This window comes from Parasteatoda tepidariorum, chromosome 2 (genome assembly GCF_982258835.1).
Source record: "Parasteatoda tepidariorum strain Cologne lab strain chromosome 2, Ptep-v5.0, whole genome shotgun sequence".
NCBI classification, from domain to species: Eukaryota; Metazoa; Arthropoda; class Arachnida; order Araneae; family Theridiidae; genus Parasteatoda; species Parasteatoda tepidariorum.
This window is the reverse complement of record NC_141756.1, coordinates 5,537,020-5,559,460: the sequence shown is the minus strand read 5'-3', so window position 1 is coordinate 5,559,460 and position 22,441 is coordinate 5,537,020. Positions and strand designations below refer to the sequence as shown.

Sequence of the window (22,441 nt, the reverse complement as noted above, 5' to 3'; positions counted from 1 at the left end):
AAAAATAGTTTCAACAAACTGAAATAAAGTTGATCTTAACTCTAACCTAATTTTTACACTCTAAAAGAAAAATTAAAATTAAATAAAAACTAAAAACAAATAAATATAATACTGAAACAAATGTGCAAAATAAATGCATGTAATAAGTTATATTTTCAATTTTAATTTTTTTAAATTTTTGATGAAAAATCCCTCCTCTATTTAAAGAAAAAATCTTATTTTTAATAAATAAAACAATTAGTTTAATTTTCAAAATAAAACAATCAGATTAAATAGAAATCATTTATAATTTTATCAAAATAAAAAAAGTTTTGAAATACTTAAGAACAAAACAATAAACACTCAACACACACAGAGGAATTTAAATACCCTTTCTTTTGAAATACAGATATAAAAAATTTAGAATTTAATGTAATAACAAATAAAAAATAATTTTAAGAAACATACTTAGCCACAAAAATTTTTAATACATCAGTTTAGTAACAGAATTCTTAATTTAACATTTTTAGCAATTTAAAGTTATTAGTTTTTAAAAATATTGTAAGGTGTACATTTGAGAATTAATGCAAATAAAAACTAAAATATAAGTAAACAAGTATTTAAAGGTTTTGATGAAATAAAAATTTCTTAGTGGTAGCTTTTTGTGATATAAATTTTGGTTACAAAATTAAATTTTGTTTAATATTTTCAGTTATTAAATAATTAGAAGAATAAATGGCATCATCATGTTTAAGTACTTGACATCCAAGCAAAATTGTTACAAATAAATACTTAATAATTTCAATCAATAAAAAGAAATTGTTTTCCTAAAGTCGGAAATAGATTTAATTCAAAAAACATCAGGTACATAAATAACTAAATTCAATAATTGCACTCTGATAACATAAAAAATTTTTAAAAATGCATTTTTATAAGCTAACACTTTTATTTTAACTTGCTTATATATAATGTTATTTATAAACAATGAAAAAATTATTACTATTTTGTCACTAACTAAATAACAGCAATAACACTAACCATAAAGCTTTTTTTTTGACATTAACTATATTTGGTACTTTTCCATTTCGCCGGCACAAACATTAAGTCGTCAGTGCAAAGTCACCTAGCGCTAGTAAACTCAACTGTTTCTTTACTTTTTTTTTTTAATTACAATGACGACATTTTTTGCAAAAAAATTTAAAATAAAAAAAATACAAATTAATAAAAAAAATAGTTGAATTTACTTGCACTGGCAAGATAGAAAAGTACCCTACATTTAATACATAAAACAAATTCAGTTTACATGAGTTTGATAAAAAAAAAAATATTATACATTCGTAAAAAAGTTTGTTAGAAATATTAAATATAAAAAATATTAGGTATAATAATATTTTTCTTTACTGACAAATAAATTTATAGTCAAAGATAACTTTTTATAAATCGTGTATCATGTTAATTAAAAAATCGTATAAAAATAATATCATACTGAATCTTTGTTTCCAGAGTTTCAATTGCAAACTATTTAAAATTACAAAACATCTAAGTTTAAAATTACATAACTAATAAATGAAGCAGATATACAACAAAATATTACAGAAAGCAATTTCAATAATAACCTTTTATACCAAAAGTAATTTTTTTTAAAAGAATGATATGCTTCATAATCAAGGCAGTTCTTCAGTTTCAAGTATGCCTTTCTGTTCAATCATTAGCATATTTACACATATATTCCTCAATTTAATTTTACAAAATGTTAACTATAAAGCAAAAATAGATTTTTTTAGACTAAATTGAATTCACATTTAAAAAAAATTCACAGCAATACAGAAAACAGAGACAAAATTACATTTTTTACAATTATAAAGCCGACAATAAATACCAAATGATATGATTTGATACTAAATGAAATGATTTGATACCAAAATGACATTGCTGTCATTATAAATTTAAAGGACAGAAAAAGTTCTCTAGGAAATTTGTTTTTGATAACATTAAACACTGTGGTAGATTAAATATGTAGTCAAAATAACAATAGAATTTAAGAATAGAAATTGAAGAATTTATTAGAAGATCAAGAAATTAAAATATTAAATATATAAATCTAATATATTTTAATACATAAAAATATTCATAAAAATGTTCCATTGTTGTGGAATTATTAATTCTGGTATAGATAACACAATAAACATTTTATATTATGAGTTGATAAAACAAATCACCAATTGTAATTCTACTTATAAAAACTTATCCTCCTTTAAATTTCATTTTATGTAATCAATAATTGGTAACAAGATTATTTATTAACAAGAGTTTTAAGTTTTCAACGAAAAACAAATTTATAATTTCAAATTCAATAATATTCAATATAAGAACAAATGCAATTTCTTGATATATAACACATTAAAATGGAAAAAAAAGCACTAATATAAATAGCATATATATTTTTAATGTTACAAAAAAATTTAATATATATATTCTGATTTCAATAGTACAACTAAGTTTGATTTATGATATAAACTATTTTTTATTATTGGAAAATCAATCTAGTAAAAAAACAAAAAATATCTTACTCCAGCAAATTTAGTCATTTATACAGGCAAAAAACTTAAACATTCTAATTTGCTAAAAAATGTTTTTTTTTTTTTTTAATAAATAAATAAACTAATAATTTTAACACAAAAATTGGACATTCCTAGGATGAAAATTTGACATTAGACATACAACCAGCCTTCTATCTTTAAAATATGTTGTGCTTTGTGGTCAAAGTAGAAATTTACTGCAATAATTTTTTATAATAATTACAAATAAAACATAATTTAATCCAAAGGGATAAAAGATACAGAGAAAGTTGAGCAACTTTAATTGTTTTGCTAGTTTGGTACTTGATCATTCAGATCCACTAAGTAACGTAAGTGATCAACATACAGAGGTTGTCAATATAACAAGTTTCACGATAATATGCTACATTAAAAAAACAAATGTGTGTCAAAATCAAGGATATAAATAGAAATTAAAAAAACTCATTAAGTTTTCATAGGTGATTCCTACTCAATAGAATAAAGTCCTTCAATGAAATTTACTTAAGTGTTGAAACAAACCAAAATAATTTGTATTAATTAATATTGTACATAATTTGCAATAATTTCTTTTATTCATAAAATAAATGAATAATATAATGCATAATTAAAACGAAATAATTTGTTTAATTCATAAAAAAATTTCTTAATAAAATAAATCAAATAATATAGCATAAAAATTTTAAAATTAAAAAGATATTTTAATATACAGTTGTTATGCATCCAATTTTCAAACAAGTTTTTCTTACTCTTAAAAAGGATATAAAACACCATATAGTAACAAATATAAATGTATTCATGTTCATCAAGTAGTAAACAACAGTTTTAAAATTAAAATGTTTATATCATTGTCATATAAATTATGAAAAGGCAGAATTAAAAGTAATTTAATGTATCTGACATAAGAAATAGTTAAAATGTTGTCATACAAAACACATTGAATTTATTACATTAGCTAGAAAGCATTAAATTGGAGAACAAACATTTCAAATCCCAAAATAAAAATTTATTTTAAATGCCTAGTTAAATATCAATTTGTTCTTTTATAGTTATAACGAATAATGAATGGTCTGTTTTTCGATGAATTTCATTCCAAAATAATCTATTCTATTCTATTGCAGTTTAACTTCATTTTTACATTCATGTCAATTTATCAGTTAAAAAACTTCAGTTCACATCTAAGATTTAATTTTAAAACTTACAAAAACTTTTAAAAATATGTATATTTATATAATCCAATTTTATTTTCCTCCATATGACCTGATTTATGTAAAACTTTATTTCTATAAATTAAAAATTTCTTTCAAATTAAATTGTTCCCAATGCTAAAAACAATTATGTCATAATATTTCTTGAATCTTTTTTCTCCATTCCCTAATTATGAAAAATAGTGTTATATTAATATAGGAAACTAATATAACTATTTTTTTACATTAACATCATGCTTAAAAATAAATAATCTGATTTATCTTGATCTGGCACAGCAAAAGTGTCAATTAAATAAAGCGATTAGTACTCAAGAAAAGAAAATTAATTTTTAAATTGAATGAAGAATTGGGTATTAAATTTTTGAAGAAGAAAATTTAGACCGATGAAGTTCCGAATTAAAATTCGGTACGAACTTAAATAAATAATGCTCAAGTCTGAGCTAGTTTTGGAATATTAAAAAAGAAATTAGCTATTATACTGTATCCATAACATTGAGGAAAACAAATATGTATAGGTGACTTTACAGCAAGTTCATTTCATAGTCAGAGGCTTCATAAAGGTTAACTTATTTTTCTAAGAGCATAGCGTGAAATATACAATGTACAGTTCCTCACTCAAGTAATTTTGCGAAATTAAATAGAATTAATATTTTAAACTATGCAACAAAAAATAACTTACTTTTCCAGTGGATTATCAAATTTACTATAACTGATGAGGTGTTATATTCCAATGGTATTAAATTTATTACCTGATTAAATGAAAAATAAAATATTTTTGTCTATTTAAACACAACTATTCAAAGGCGTGTATGTAAATCTGAAGTACTTTATATATTTTTAAAAGTGAAGTAGTACGAAAACTAGAAATTTTCACTAAGGTAATCAATTCCAAACTCAAATTATTTCAAAACTCATTTCATAACAGAACCAGATATTTAACTACTTTTTGACAATAATTTTCAAATTCATAGCAATTTTGTTTTCAGTGTACAGTTTTTCAAAAAATAAAGTTATCCTTTATACATACTTTCCGAAAACTTTAACAATATCTTTCTGTTCTTAACTCTGATGAATAAAAATTTACGAGCTATCACAGCAATGAATCAAATAAAAATAAAATAAAAAAAGGGTGTGCTGAAAAAAAACTATCAAAGGTATATCAAATGAGTTCAAATAAACAAAATCTTTGTTTAAATGTCTTCAATCCAATTTTGAACTTTGTTGATTTGAACAAAAGCATTAAATGGGTGAAAGAGCTTTTGCACAAGTAAACATTTTAAAACAATGCCAAAATTTACCTAAAAACTTTTTAACAATTTTTAATGAAATGAACAAAATTTCTATTACAAAAAGACAGGCAAAATACTTTAAAACAAATTGGTTAGGAAATTTAAAATTTTTTAGCTATAAGAAGAATTAGACTATTTTTAATATTTACTAGTTAAAGTATTAAAACAATTAAAGTCTTAGAACTTGCTATAATAAAGATTTTATCTAAAATTAGATGACTGTTTTTTACTGCAGAGTAATTCTATCAGACCAATTGAATCCTAAAAGTTAAGGTATTCAAGGAATATTGAATATAACTTTACAAAAGAAATAAATAAACTATATTGAAGGAAAAAAATTTCAAGAAAATTTTTTGTCAAATATTATTTGTTAGTTAATGTGCAATCACTCTTATTCTGTAGTTAATTAAAAAAACAACACAATAAAACTAAAAAGCTTCATATATGGAAGATTTTTTATTCATAATTGTTAAATATACAAAAGGTACCCATATCCAGTCAAAAAAACAAAAACTTACAAACAGATATAAAAGAATTTTGATCATGATTCATTTGCATGTTTGATCTGCCAAACTTAATATATGTAACAAAACCAACAAAGTAACTGCATATACAAAGTATGATATGATATAACATTTCATTCACAAAACATTTAAAGCAAAAACTTTAAAAGATATACAAGATAAAACATCAGCTAAACAACTTGTAAAACAATAACATGTATGAATTAAAGAAAACATAAGCAGATAAAATGCTTATTGAAAAAAAGATTGCAGTCTTCCATTGTTTAATAAAAATACAAAGCTAGTACCCATTTAGAAATAAATGGAACCACAATTTTTAAGTGCAATTGTGCACAATTTTGTACTTTATGTTAAAAGTATTGGCAAGAACAATTTTAAAAAACTATCAACCAATAAAATATTGAGATGTAAAAATAAGAAACTAATTGCAATCTACTTTTTTAACACATTGATAATTAATTTTTAAAATACTCTTAATGCATACACTAATAATGCATACTCACAAAATTAATTCCTTTTAAATAATAAACTCAAAATTATGACCTTAATCAAATTTTACTTAAAAACAATGTAATTGTTTAAGATAAAACAACAGAAAAAAATATTATTTACATTTAGGCAACATCTTGTTTTGACACTTTATTACCAACAAAGAATAAAAATGTTGATGTTTTCCTATTACTATAAAGTTGTGATAAAAAATACACAAGAAAAAAAAATGCTTCATAAAAATTGAAAACAAATTACATAAATATTTATAAGAATTCCTTGAGTTATAGCATAATTTTGATTGGACCAGACTGAAAATTGGAAATGCATGCAAAATAAAAATAAAAAATACGAGTTTAAAATTTCATTATTTATTTATTTTCAATATCTTAAATATTAAATTTATATTTTAAAAATGGACAGATCCTCATGAAGTTGGAGGATTTTTTTTAAGGTTTTTGAGAATTTTTACTGAATAGTAAGCTATATAAACAGTATTTAATCTTACTAATGTCAAAATATCTAGACACAATGCATTTTAAACATACGCATCACTTACATAAGGCACAATGGTATTATAGACATAACTATTGATTTAAAATATAAAGGCACTTGTTAAAGTTTGTATATTAGTACATTCAATTATAAAAATTCAACAAGCATGCAAATTGTGAAAAGCATATTTTGTAGCATAGTAAAGCTTATAAAAGATAATAAAAACAATATATTTTATCGCATACTTAAAAAGTATTTTTATCTTAGTATCGAATTGTAACTACTGAATACTTTCCCAGAGTATTACAGAAGATAGCATATTTTTTCACCCAAAAAATATTGCTCAACTTAGAAGTGGTTTTCTTAATGGGCAACACAGAAATGAACATTGTTTTAATTCTTATATATTATTTTTACTAATAAGTGAATTTTTAGTTTTATCCACCATTTAAAAAAACTGTTATTGGCATTGAAAAAGCGGCTTTTAACAAATATATCCCATTTTTGACAGCAAGATTGAAAAAAGATTCAAGTTACTGTTTATAAAGTTATGTAACAATGAGTAACATCAATTATTTACAGATTGCATGAAAATTAAGAACAAAACAATGTTTACAAAAAAATGAATAACAATATATACATAAAAGCAACTCGGTAAAAGTTAATACTGTTTTATTTACTGGCAGAAGTATTTTTGAAAGAATTTAAACTTGAGCAAATATATCTATTTTAACTTAAACAGGCACATTAATTTTAAAATGTCCCATCATAAAATTACAAAAATGAAATTAAAATCCATTTCATAAATGAAGAGTATGAAAAGAAAAATTTAAAAAAAATATTTCTTTCATGAGAACTTGAAAAAATAAACTAATGAAAGATACAAGTTTTGATTTATTAATTTTAATCAATATGTCCTGTTTATTTTCTTATCTGTTCAAAACATTAAATTGTTGCAAAAAAATGCAAAATTTTAGAATAAATACTGAAAATGTTATAAATATTTATATTTCATAGGGAAGATTTCCATATCATGATCTGCAACAGAATAATCACCAAGCCTTGACAACTTCAGGGTAGTGGTTATGAGAAATTTTAAAAAATAAAACAAGAGGACCCATTAGAAGGGTGTAACTAGTAGTCATCCCCGGGCAAAAATCTTTTTTTTTTTAATTTATAAGTTTAAAATCTATTTGGCGCCTTGGTGATTGTAGTTGACGTGACAAAACACGATAACCCCCATTTCATTACATAGTTTTCTCTCTCTGAATACAATTTCAGCTTATTTTCATCATTTATTTAAACTTTTTTAATGAACTCCAAATTTTACATACTAATACAGTGTAAATCCCTACCTTAAAAGTTGATACAAAAAATAATGTAAGTAACCAATTATTGGCAATAAATAAGAAAAAATTTGCCATAGTTTTTACGTCATTCACACATAAAATTTTAATTTCAGTCACCATGCAAGAATGAACATCTATAATCCTAATTTTTACAAACTTACAACTGATTTATGGGGAGATTCATACTTTTTAGTACTACTGAAAAACAGCCACAATAAAAAAAAATTAAGTATCTTCCATATTTATAACATTCATGAGATATTTGAACCAGAAATTCGTATTTTTTCCTACTACAAGACTTCGGCATAGAAACGGATGAATTATTTTACGTATCATAGTTATAAAAAAAAATATTAGTGAAACAAAATAACTGTAAAAAAAACTAGCAGAAAAAAAAATAATTAATGAAGAATTCAAAAAAATAATTGTATTTGAATACAACCATTGAGCTAACCAAAACCTTGAGCTTAAATATCTATTATGAAGCACAATAATAACGTCTAAATGACACAATCAACTTCGCATTACCGCTCATCCCCAGAGAAAACATCTTTCATTAAACATAAAGGATTGTTCCTGAAAGTATCTTTCATGCTATAATCCCTGCAGTAATCATCGTTCGTCGTTACCCGTAAAAACTTCCACTTGTTTTTAGGACTGTGTACAGTCATTTTATGTTCTTTCAGATAATCTTTACGCTTGTATTTCTTTAAGCATATATCACATTCAAATCTTTTACGATCGCTCATGATGTGAATTTCCATGTGTCTCCTCAAATTACCACGGCTGGAGAATATCCGTTTGCAGTAAGGGCATATTGGTTCATCTAATTCGGATAGTATTTTGTCAAAATCGGCTCTCTTCAGATTAGGATCTTTTTTCAAATCTAAAAATACAAATGCATAAAAATTATTAAACTTTATATCATCAACTATACAAGTTTTACAGAAAAATAAAGGGATATTTCTGTAATGGATCCTTATTGTGCCACTGCTTGGCTTTAGCAAATACACTTCATTAAAATTTATATGCAGAATTGGTTTATGCCTCATTCTGTGATTTTTTATTTAAAATTTATTTTTTTAAATAATCGCAGATTCTGGCACAGGATCCTAAACAGAATTTTTCCCCAAAATCATCTTACAAAACACAAGTTATTTTAGATGGAAGATTTCCGTATCATGATCTGTGGCTGAATAATTGCCAAGTCTTGCCAACTTCCGGGCAGCGGCACGTAAGAAACTAAAAAAAAAAACATCCCAAAAAGGGACCAACTTAAGGGGTATAACGCATAGTCAACCCCGAGCAAGCCTCTATATTTATTTTTTTTCAATTTCCCCCCCGTTGAAAATCAATTTGGCGCCTTGGCAATTGTAGTTGGCAGATAAAGATACAGTAATATCCCCATTTTTTAAAGCAAAGCAGTCACATTCTCAAATTATAAACTGATAAAAAAAATAATCAAGCAAACTACAAAAGCTATTTAAATGAAAGGAATAATACAAAATATGAAAATAAATCATTATTATACCTTAATATACAATATAAAAGTAATAATTAATGAAAAATTCTACATCGTAAAAAATGTACATAAAAAAAGTAGATAACACAAAACTTGGAAATACTAAGAAACTATGAATAAAACTTTAAATCAAAAATATAGATGCATAATTTAAATTGAAAACTAATAAATAATTATGAAAACATAAGATAAAAGAGCTATAAAAATGAATAACAATAACTATAAATATAAGTAAACTATAAAATAGCTAAAAAACACATAACTAAAGAATAAATATTTTTGTATAAAACTGAATGAAATAAAAAATTGAACAGGATAACAAATAACAAATTATTGCAAAATTATAAAATGAAAATATACAGTTTTGAGAAAAATTTAGACAAATTATAAAGAAAACACACAATAAAATGAGTCATGAAAACATGCATAGAAATATTCTGAAACAAAATGTGTATTATGCATAGAAAACCATATTTTTTAAAAATTATAGTTCAATAATTCAGTCAAAATTATAATTAACAAAACAATCAATCAACAAACTTAATTAATATAAAACAAGGATAAAAATAAAACAGTAACATCAAATTAAATAGCCAAAAAGAATTAAAAATTATGAATAAAAGTATTTTTGTGTAATGCTAAAAGTTTTATAATATTTCAAACACGAAAGTTTACAAATTAAAATTACTAATTAGCAGTTTATGAAGTTAAAATTTTCCGCAGAAAATAACCTAATAATTAAAACATTGAGAATAAATGTTAAAAGTTTTATAACGGATTAAATAAATAAATAAAAACACTTAATTGTTTATCAGTGATTAAATTAAGTCAGTTAAAAATTACTGATAGTCAATCACAACATTAGAATCAAATTCAAGCACAAATAAAAACAAAATTCTCAATATTCTCTCATTTTTACAGTATTAAAAATTTATGCTTTCACATGCCCAGAAAAAATTTGTTTATTTACATAATTTCACACCAAATCTAAGTTTTATGCAAAGGTAAAACATTTGTACTAACTCACGATTTGATTGCGCAAATAATTTAAAATTTATTTGTACAACTTGGTTGGAAATATTTTTAAATAATTTTATGGAACACGAAAGCAAAGAGGAAATAATAAAAAGTTATTTCTTAGACCCTTTCTCTACAAAAATGCGCTTTTAATAGTATATTTTTTTGCAAGAAAACCTGCACAAATTTTTAAAAAAAGTTAAATAATGTGTTTTTGAACTTAATAATATAAATGGAAATTAATACAAATTTTTAAATTTGTTTAAAATAATAAGCAAAATAAATATTTCTTTTGTGCTATCACACTTATAATAAAGTTGCATGGGTCAGTGCTCAAGGTGATTAGTGAAATATAATAATAATAATAATAAAAAAAAAGTTCTAGGCTCCCTCTAAAGTATAAACAAAATTCCAGCATTCCAAACCCCATTTACTTTCGAAAATATTCACTTTCTGAAGAACATACTACACTCAGCCATCTGGTGGCAACTTGTGCGATTCAAAATCTACCACCTGTATAGCCGAAAACACTATTTTGTGTACAGCCTGTTAGATTTTTCTCAAATATCTTTCTAACTTCACAAACAATCTTCAAGATGATCTCGAAATATCGAGTCAACAGGCAAAGGTCTCCGAAATGCGCAGAAACGACGATAAAAAAAGTTCTATACTTACCTCCGGGAAACAGTTTTAATGGCGGACGCCAACAAAACTGACAATCCGCCAGGACCGTAGAGAAAACGATTCGAGGGGGAAAAAATAAAAAAAGAAATGAAAAGAACTCCGGGAAAGACGAAAGCGGAAAAAGAAAAAGAACTAAACAAAAAAGGAAACAACCCAAACAGGATATGGAAAAGACATGGGAGTCAACTTTTCTCCTCTGACGTCACGGAATGTACGTGCTGTTTGAGCTGAGACGCCTGCTCCAGAAAAAGAAGGAAAATATTCGCGTAGCCGGTTTTTTCCCAGCCGTTTTTAGGCCAGCCCAATCCGCGGTCGCACGAGGAACAAGTTGCAAGAATTGCGAAACCCTGGAGTTCAGCAGATAGCTCTCTCTATACAAGGAAAAACCGACAGAGTGAATCATTTTCCTTTCCTGCGAACTTATTATTTCCCTCTCCTTTTACTCGCCTCTTTTACTTGTTACAAAATAAATCGACATTTTAAACATTTTTTTTTTTAATCCTCTACTAACAAATGAATACTTTAATCAACGCATACATATATATTTTGAATTTTTTAAAAAAAAGCAGCTTCGAAACAAAACGAATCTAAAAATAAGTTAATGCATTTTCTACTGAATAAAACTTTTAATTTTTCAATGAATAATTATAATTTAAAATTCATCATTTAAGAAAAAAGTTCTCGAATCATCCTATTTTTATTAAATCTTAACTGGGATGAAAGTCGTTAATGAAACGAGAATTTATAATTATTGAAAATAATTAACAGATATATACAATATATACGTGGTAATATTCTTTTGCATGCTCAGCTTTTTTAAATCATTCGATTTAAAAAAGCGGCATAACTTCATTTAAAATGCAACTGTTATTATATAATAAACGTTAAATGTATCAAATCTATTAGCAAATAAGTCATTTTATAAAATGTTTTTTAATTTGGAAACAAATTTTAAGCATTCCGTTCAACTGTTCCTTTATCTAGTTTTAAACTAAAAAAATAAAATAAATCTACGTTCCTGAATATATAAAAGCAATTAATCTGTTTTTAACTATGGCTTTATTTGTTTGTTCTTAAAGTTCTTTCTTTTTTACGGGTTAATAGAATTGGAAATAAAATATTCATTTTAAGAACATGTAAAGCTAAATGCAGTGTATTTACAATTAACAAGGTTTTAATAATTATTACTGTTACTATCTCCGAACTTTATTATAGTAATTTTAAAAACCTTTTTACAATAAATGAAATTTCTATGTCTGATTGCGAACTATTATATGGTCACAAAATTTAAATTCGCATCATTTCGATTCATAAAAACAATAAGATTTAGAATTTTTTTTACCTCTGTTTAACAAAAAGATATTACTTTAAAATATATATGTTAAAAAATATATACTTTAAAATATAAATGTTTTTTTTATGTTTTTACAAAATAGTAAAATGACTCAAATGCTAAATTTAATTAAGGCAGTCATTTTACACAAAATAACTGGAATTTATATAGTAAATCATTTATTTTTCTGTAGCTATTGACTTGTAATCGTAAATTCTATTTTCACGGCATATTTCTAAAACAATCCAAAGGATTTTATACCCGCTGCATCAGTTATCACTTTACGATTTATTGATCACAAACAATACTTTTCCCCTTTAGCCTTTATTGATAGGTGATAGCTTATTAAAAACTTATGTAACTGATTTATCATAATATTTGCCTTTTGTAGATTAAAAACAGAGGCGTAGCCATAGCGTCGTGAAGGCTTTTAGGGATCACGTTAATCCAAAACTACATTTTTAAAATTTTCTTTTGGAAAAATACTTCCTACCTTTTTCAAAAACTATATTTCAATAATAATTTTCCAAAACTATAGATTTTTTTCCATATTATTTCTAAAATAAGAAATAGAACCCCACAAATAGATATTTATCATTAATTAAAAATTTTAAATTGTTTTATAAATGATTAACAAAATAATTTCATGTAAATCAAGCCTTAAATATTATTTAATGATTTTTTTTAAATTGAAGGTTCGAAAGAAACCATATCAAGCACTATTGTTAGTGTATGATTGTAGTTAGTAGTTATTCAAAATAGTTTAATAATATATGTTTAGATATACATAATTTTTTCTTGTAATAATTTTTCAATAAAGTGTATCAGTTTTCATAGATAGTTATTCTTCTTTGTTAAACTTTTATTAGCATTGAACTTATTTTTATTTCAAAATGCTCAAATTGTAGAAGGAGCTTGTTTTAAATTCGAAATTTATCTTCCGATTTATTTGAATTATAAATTTCTACGGAAAATTAATTAATGGAATTATGCCTAATATTCTTATACCTTTTAACCAGTTGTTGCCATAAATTTCTTTTGAAAGGAAATATTCTTTTTTAATTCTAATTAACTTTAGCTTAAGATTTTTATTTAATTTTATTTTTTCAATGTTTGAATAAAATGTGTTCTAAAATATTTTATTAAATTATCGAATAACCCCTTGAAAATTCGGCACCGAACTTGGAGAAGACAGAATGGTGCAAAGTTTGTTAAAAATTTTCAAGTTATAGAAAAATATGAAGTAAACATTTTATTCTTTTAGTTTCCTATTCACGCATTTCGAGAGAATTTTATGGTTAAATTAGGATTATACATTATAATGAATGCTATTTTCCTGAAATGTCCCAAATAAAAGATTAAAATAAAATCAATTTATAATAACTTTTTCCCATGTTTTGGATATCGATTTGGACTCTCTATTTTATATCCTATATGCATAAAATTCTTCTTTAAATTTTAACACATATAAATTTTTTTTTTTTTTTTGAGTACATCTTATATAGTATTTTAGTTTTAAAAGAAGTTATTCCATGAATCATGCCTTGCATTGTTTCACTTAAAATAAACACAACTATATTTGCTTCAGTATAAAGAAAACGTGTGCATTCAAATTTTTACCACGCTACGTCTAGTTTTTAATTAAAGAAGACTAAATCTCCTAAATATAATTCACACTTTCAATTTATATCCTATTACATATTAAATTCAAATTTCGCGCAATAAACTGAGCCACACAATTACTTGTCTCGCAATTAATTTATTAAATCATTTACTTAATCACATTGAAACCTTTTAGACATACGCTAGTATACAAATCACGTTACAATAAAATTTTAACCGTGTTCTTAAGAAATATTAACATAGTTATTGTTGTGTATGTAAAGTTCCTTAAGTACACAATAGCCTTTGTCGGTTAGTTATTTGCTAATTTTAATGCTTTGATATTCCCTTACTTTTATGTAATGAATTAGTTAATAACTTAGCTTATTAGGCTTTTTAATTATTATTTTCTTCTAGGCTTATCATTAAATACACTCGCACATAGTGTGGAGACACAGAGAACTGTCTGTTGCCAAACTTGAAAGACTCTACCATAATTAATTAACATTCCTCAAATCTGCATTTTTTAACGAGTGATGCAGGCATTGCACATAAGAAGTATTTTATTTTTTATAACCGGCGTTAAACAGTCGACCCAATTTTAAGTTTACGATTATCAATATTCAACTTCGCAGACATAATTTTAAACCCAACCCAGAAGACAAGGGAACTAATTGATTTAGCATTATGACAAATTGGACTTTTTGATGGGTCTAACCCGCATTTGTGCTACATTGAGAGAAAAACATCCCACTGTTAGCCCGACGATAAGGGGATTCTAACCCATGATCCGTCTACCACTCAGAATATTTTACGTCAGCACTGTGATCAGAGCGAGCTGAGAGCAGAATCAACCAGTATAACTAAAAAATGTGTATCAACCAGTTACAGCTGGATTTCGAACCTGCGTCACCTCATTGGGAGGAGAGCGCTCTATCGCCTGAGCCACACCACATATCAAGTAAGAAAGATTAATAAATAAAAAAAATTATGATACGTTTTGCGGATTCATATTTATTTCAAAAGGGAAAAGAAAATGAAGGTGTTTTAACGATTTATGCCACTTAAAGCATTTTTACTAAAGGAATACTAACTCTTCGTAATTAGCAGAAAAGATTGTGATTATTTAATTAGATAATGCTCAATGGATCCACTCATGGGGCGTTAAAATAGGTATTTACGCATAATGAAAGAAAATAAAAACGTATTCAGGTATGGTAAATAAGGTTACAAAACTCTATCAGTAATAGATTTTATCAGTCTGATAAAAAGATAACATAATAAATGATAAAAATATTTTTTTCACGCAAAAATATATAAATAAATAAAACTCATTTATCGGTCACCATCTGAGACCCTTTCAATCCCAAAATCTCCCCGCACCCCCACACCGCTTTTTATTTCCAAGGTCGCCCCCCCCCCAAGGCAAGGATGTCAGAAAAGTGATATTGTCTGAAAAAGTCAATAAATGGACAGTTACATTTTGCTTCAAAATATTATAATTTTAACTAATTATACATCTTTATTATGTAATAATAATGTGCTAACTGAGCAGTAAAGTTGAATTTTTAAATCTCATGCTATTGAACTAATATATTTGCATGGTGTATTCTGCAAAAAAATAAAAATTATTTTAAAATTAAACTAATAAATGAACACAAATACAACAAAATAAAAATAATAAAAAAAAAGGAAGAATTTTCTGTTTTTCTAGTTCATCCATTTAAATAAGAGCGTCATTTTTACATGATTTTTTAAAATTTAAATGTCATGCCTTCAACTCTGAGTTTAAAAGCATCATTTACTGAATTTATTTGAGAAAATTTCCAAGGGAGGCATGTAAAAAAAAAAAAAATTTAAGTTAAAAAAAATAGACAGTTTCGGATTTTATTTTTATTTTCTCTTGGTGGCCCTCACTTAAATTTTTTTTTTTTTTTTTGAAGTACCAATGATTCATCTACGTGATGAACGTTTTTGCCGTAAGAAATACCTAATTCATTAAAACATATGTGTAATTACAATTAATAATTTTTTTTCAACTAAGTGTAACATTCACCAATATTACTAACCAAATGGTCATTACCCATTCGCAAATATACTTTTCGATTTTTTCTTTTTCATAAAAGAAACATGCGAGGGTTTTTTGAAGATGAGCTAATTCATGTCTTGACGCCCAATTTCTGATGAAACTGGCTCGTTTGTATTCGTTAATAGAAGCTCCATGACAAGCGATTGAAAAAATGGGCTCTTCAATGACGGTATTTGATTTATTGAGGAAGATATATAAGAATTGTGGAATGGATACCTCAAGTGATACTTTCGCATGTTTTGCATATACATTTTTATTATTTGCTATTTGAAAAGGTTAAATAAAGGTATAATATCGACTCATTTCACAGTACATTTTAAAATAAAGAGAGAGAACATGAAATTTCGTTCATTTGCAGAATGGTCAAACGAATTTTAATAATATTTGATAATCTTAGTGATAATCTTTGGGAGGTCACAGAGACCTCGCGTGACCTCCCATCCCGGCAATTCTAGATGTGTGTCATAAGCCCAAAATCCAGCTAAAATATGAAAATCCTTAGATTGACACACTGAGTCGACGCGATACGAGTGTGATAAGTAAAGGTTTCTTTTCCAACCTCTAAAATCAAATAGAATACCTAATTTATCTAATTATACTCTTATAAAAGTGAAATCAGTTTATTAAGAACTGAAGGTATAAAATCATTTTAACTAAGCTTCAAACTCCTTTTTTCAGTTTCTACATATTTTAATTAACAAAAAAAAAAAAATTGTGTCATCGCTGGATAATCGATACTTATCTTAAAATATATATGTAAGGAAATAAACAAACAAAGACCACAATTCAAATATATCAATAAAAATAAAATTGGAAACATATGGATACAATTAGTATTTAGGAAATTATGCTTTTAAGCAGTTTCTTTTTTTGTAGAACAGCAGCGAAGCGCAATACATATACGGAGATTTTGAAATTCGAAACTAAAGAACTTTAAAAATATTATAACAATTGATAAAAAAAAGAAACACATTAATAAGGACTTCCAAATAAGGGGGGGATCTATTATTTTGATTTTAAATTAGATGATAGAGAAGACTCTTGTTTCTTTTACCCTTCCTATACTCTTTGCGAATAATTGAATGACTGGGTGCTGCTTTCATTTGTAAAATCTATAGAATATGTAGAGAAATTTTAGAAAAGGTAAATATCCATACTGAGAACGGATTAGTGTGCGAAGTTTTTATAGGGTTGGTCTATAAATTAAGTGAGACCTGCTTATAAAATTTATCTCCACCCTTTTTTCCTCTCATTTTTCTTTACTTTTTGAAAAAATAAGTAAAAGGGGGAGATTTTCTTTCGTTTTCTTAGCCACATAATATATTTCTAACAATTTCTTTTTTTTTTAAGTATATGCTTACACCCCTTTTTTTTACCACCCCATTAACATCCACCCTTTTCCGCTTTTTTTATTTTTTTTATTTTTAGCCACAAATATATTTTAAGCATTTTTTTTTCCCGTTTCCCGTCCTCTTTCGTTTTCTTCACCACATAAAATATAATTATAATAATAATTAAAATATTACTTACTATTATTTTAAATATCAGCTTCATAAATAAGTAAATTTCATATAATTTCTAGTAACATTCAATGTAAAAAGCATGCATTAACATTTGTGTAGATTTTAACCTTTTTTTTTTAATTTACAAGTCAATTTTTATTTTAACTTCTCTTAGTTTTTGCAGAGCAAATAAAAAAATCAAATAATCAATGAGTAATGTTATAGCAGGCATAATTTCAATTAACTTATGCGAATTTTGAATTTCTTCTTAAAAGATCTTTTAAATTTATGGATTCCTTGGGATTGTTATTTTCATGGTTTTCATTGAAGCATATCATGTGCTCCCTCAAAGTCCGCAAACAGATTCATGTTTGAAAGTAACGCACATTTTAAATAAACAAAATTTTAATTTAATTTTTTTCCCAACTGCTACAGAAAACTAAGAATGTTTCATTATGTTCATATTTAACTTACTTTATCAACCCATTTTTAACGAATGTGGCTTTAATTTTTTTTTTTCACTGTATAGTATTTTCTGTTTTTTTCTACTTATAGTTTCTAAACTTTCGCCAACTTGAAAGTAAATATATTTTATAACCATCGTTAAACAGGCGATCCAATTTTGAGTTTTCGGCTACCAAAGTTCAATTCCGTAGCTTTGTAATTTTGAACGTTATTCGGAAGACAAGGAAACTCCTGGATTAAGTATTGGGAGAAATTAGCCTTCATAGAGAACTTTTTTGATAGAACTGATCCGTAGTTGCGTTATATGGAGAGGAAAACAATGAAAACTTCCCACGATTAGTCTGAGAGCAAGGGGACTCCAACCCACGAATGATCCGTCTACCACTGAGGATATTTTAAGCCAGTAATATGGCTGATGCGAGCCGGGAGGGATTCGTATCGACCAGCCATCGCTGGGATTCGAACCCGCTTCACCTCATTGGGAGGCAAACGCTCTATCCCCTGAGCCATCACGTACAGCCGTTATAGATTAAATCTGTATGACACGGAATCGATCAAAGAAAAATAAAATGTTGACTAGATCAAAAATAAATTTTTTTAAAAATTGCACACTTAAATAAGTGTTTGTAGAATACGTTCCTGTGTTATCAAGTCTTTAAAGATGCGTTATGTTAAGAAAAAGTCTTTTTCTTATTTGAATTGATTAGAGGCTAAGGTTATCTAATGTTTTCTATGTCCTTGAACAACGTTTACATTAATACAACGAAAATCAGGAAATAGAAGAACGATATTTGTTAACCTACCTGCCTGATATCATTTGTTCATCAGATCAACTTATGTAAGATATACTTGCATTAACATCGGGGGGAAAAAGATCATATTGCATCAATTGTTTGAAATATAGCAAACTAATATTTTCAATTTGAATTGGATCAAATGAAGAGTTTAATGGCTAAAAATCCGAAATCGGCTATACTGCGCCAAAAGTAAACGACACAGAGTAACATACATTAGATAAATGAACGGTGCACAAAACAAGTATGACAAAAAAGAGGGGGAATAGAAGATAGTCGAAGCTAATCTATCAAGTCTTTGAAAAATAAAAATAAATAAAATTTTTTTTAAATCAGTTATTGACAAAGCACTTTTTAACTTTAAAATAGGTTTCTCTCCGCTAGGTGGGGCTCAGCTCCACCTAGCACCACTGTCTTCTCTCTCCCACTTGGGTACGGGCCTGCATCAAATACACTAATAATCATTTCTAAAATCTTTTTTCTAAACTCTCATTAAAACACAAAAAAGAAAGAAACACTGTGATAATGGAGCTTTAAAGTTGTTTTTGATGATCAATATACAAAAAGAATTTTACATGTAGGTAAATAAAAGCTTTTTTTCCAGAATTTTTTCTTCTTTCTTATTTGTTTGAAATATCTGAAAAATAAAAGAAGCAACACATTCTTGACTCGGTTCTGTATTCTATTTAATTTAAGAGAATTAGTGATACATTAAAAACTTTTCAGGGTTATATTAAAATCGGAAATAGTTTCAAATACAAAGAATAATAGCAAATAAGACATGCATCTTCATTATGAGAAAATAAAGAGTAAAAAGATATATATATATACTGATGCAGATGTACTTGTTTATTCATCGCTACGCAATTTTAGATTAATTGCAAATTTTTTATCCTCATCTCCCCGGCTAAAAATGAATTAATTAACTAACTAACTTCTGAGAAATAACAATTTTATGTTATATCTCAGTGGTCACAAACTGGCGGCCCCCGTAGCCGCATCCGGCCCACGAAACCTTTTTTTGTGGCCCGCGAACTAAAATATATCAGTTGTTCTTTCTTGCGGACAATTTTTGTAAAAAATCTATATGGGTTTAAAATACTTTTCTTTCGTTTATAAAAAACCTATATAAAAAACCTAATTTCTTCATTTCTGTAAAATTTAACATACCAATGGTGCAAAAAAAAAATTTTCTCAGGTTTTGCATGAAAGAAAATATTTATTCAAGAAAATATTTATTGTTATTTGTAATTCAATACTTTTTGTTTAGTACAACTAGATAAAAATCTGACAGTAATATTTAATGTTCCTTCAAACATTAAAGAGTCCTATATAAAATTTTGATAAAGTTGCGGCCCGCCATTTGACTGGTGTTTTTAATTGCGGCCCCCGGCCTCATGTAATTTGGAAACCCCTGTTATATCTACAATCAAAATACTAAACATTTTGAAATCAATAATTTTGTTTTAATTCTCAGGTGTAATATATAAAACAATTTCAGTTCTTGAAAAATATAGACTCATTAAGGGAAAGGAGAAGCAAAATCTAAAAAAAAAAATTTTAACAAAAAATTAAAATTCTCTTTAAGTAAACTCATCTAAAGAAGGGAGTCATATAAAAAAATCACAAACAACAAAATTTATAAAAAAAACTATCACTTACCCATGGAGAATCCCCTTGCATTCTTTGATACATATGAAATCAGCAAACAATAAAGTGAAGTTGCTCAGCACCAACTTCAATACAATCAAGTGAAATTTCAGATATCCACTGATTTCCAACCATTGCGATACATCTGGAAATAAGAGGGCACACGGGATAGTCGAACATCCTCCTTTTGCTTCCAGAGTCGCCTTTTGCCCTTCCTTATAATCAAATTTATTCCTATATTGATAGGGGGACTAATTTGTTAAAAACAATCCAAACTGCTGATGCTGTAGGGAAAATGTGGTCCAGCCTTGATCCCATTCCCATGGACTTACCTCGTCTAATTTTCTCTATAAAATTCAGAATTGTAAATGGACATGCCTATCTCTAAAATCGCCGCATGGACTTTCTCCTAACTGCCTCCTGCATTTCACAGGAGAGGCTATGAACTTAAATCACTTGACAGTTTGCTCATCCGTAAACAACATTACTAATTCTTTGATCATTGACAACTTTCATTGAGTTGCTCACTTTGCTCGGGGCTGCTAAAAGAAAAATAACCAAAGCGGTCGACTATCCACATAGGAGAAAGACATTCAAGTTGAAAACAGACAGTCATTTGAATACAAATTTTTTTTTAAATATATCCTTCAGAGAAGACGTTTGATGCAGTGATTTTTGTAACGTTAAACATTTTAGAAATAATAATTTAAATATAATACTTATGTTCATTTAGCAATCATTTGAAAATTCTTTTTCATCAATATTAATGACCAGATTTACTCTTTCAGTACTATTACAGAAAGTATAAAAAGTTTAAATTTTTTTTAATTTAATTAAATTTTTTTACGTATATAAATTTTTTTTTTTCAAAATATTTCTCAGGAAAATATAACGAAGTTAATCACTCTATTATGGTTAGTCTTAGTACTTAAAGATTTTTCAGCAAATAGCTGAAGTTATTATAAATGAAAAATTTAAACAAAAAACAACCACAAATTAAAAAAAAAAAATATTAAGACTAAGAGGCCATTAAAAAAGTTCAGAAATTGGATTTTTTTCATAAGTTTTTACTTCTTAGAAATTTGAGATCTTAGAAATTGGAACTAAAATCTGTAGTTAAGTGGCATTTTTGGTAAGTTAAAAAAAAAAAAAAATAGATTATTATGACAAAATAATGAATGATTATTAAATCTGGAAAAAAAATACTATTTATCCTAATTTCTCCATATCTTAAAATTAATATTTCTTTAAGAATAATCTAAAGTAATTAAATTGATCTTTCAAAGCAAATAAATAAAGATTCAAACTTATGATTCTTTAAAGAGTCGCAATTTGCATATAAATTATCTTAAATTATCCAGAAAATTAATTAAAATAATTATTTTATCATAAATCTGAAGCAAACATAATCGTTTATTAAAGCTGTATATTTCCTACGAATTCTGAAAAATAAATTTTAAAAAAATCATAATAAAAAGAGATTGCCTTGATTACTTAAACAAACTTAGTAAAAACAAATCTTTAAAAGGAAATAGTATTAAAATATATAAGAGATAAATCAAACAATTAATTATTCATTACGTATTATGATAGTAAAAAGTAAAATGAAATATTCAATATTCACTTTTATATATTTTTAAAAAGATTTGATATTCAAATAAAAAATTTATTTTCATGAAAAAAGTGGAAAATTTAAATATTTAATGTATTTCAAAGAGAATTTAAAATTCAAATAAAAAATGTTTTAAATGTTAGATATATAAAAACACAGGGTGTGTAGCCAGATTTTTCAACAAGAAATAAGCACCTTTTAAGCACTCAAAAAAATATTTTTAATCATTTTCCAAAAAAAAAAAAAAAAAAATCCTGATAAA

At 25.9% G+C, this 22,441-nt stretch overlaps 2 protein-coding genes across 6 annotated transcripts in view; both read right to left on the bottom strand.

Annotated features, from left to right (window-relative positions):
• LOC147814391 (uncharacterized) overlaps window positions 1–22,441 on the bottom strand; it is a 118,481-nt gene that overhangs the window by 16,345 nt on the left and 79,695 nt on the right. The window lies entirely within an intron of this gene.
• Window positions 5,490–21,186, bottom strand: LOC107449283 (protein drumstick). 4 transcript variants are annotated; one of them, XM_071177075.2, is made up of 2 exons: window positions 20,580–21,186; window positions 5,490–8,795 (listed from the first exon to the last, which is right to left on the bottom strand). In XM_071177075.2, exons 1-2 carry the CDS (start codon window positions 20,581–20,583, stop codon window positions 8,434–8,436), a joined length of 366 nt encoding a protein of 121 aa, XP_071033176.1. In that variant the 5' UTR covers window positions 20,584–21,186; the 3' UTR covers window positions 5,490–8,433. The 4 variants fall into 4 exon arrangements, 2 of the variants coding, with proteins under 2 accessions (XP_071033176.1, XP_087012940.1); XM_087156814.1 differs by lacking the exon at window positions 20,580–21,186 and adding an exon at window positions 10,915–11,117; XR_011636044.2 differs by lacking the exon at window positions 20,580–21,186 and adding an exon at window positions 11,286–20,568 and having other exon boundaries at window positions 8,654–8,795.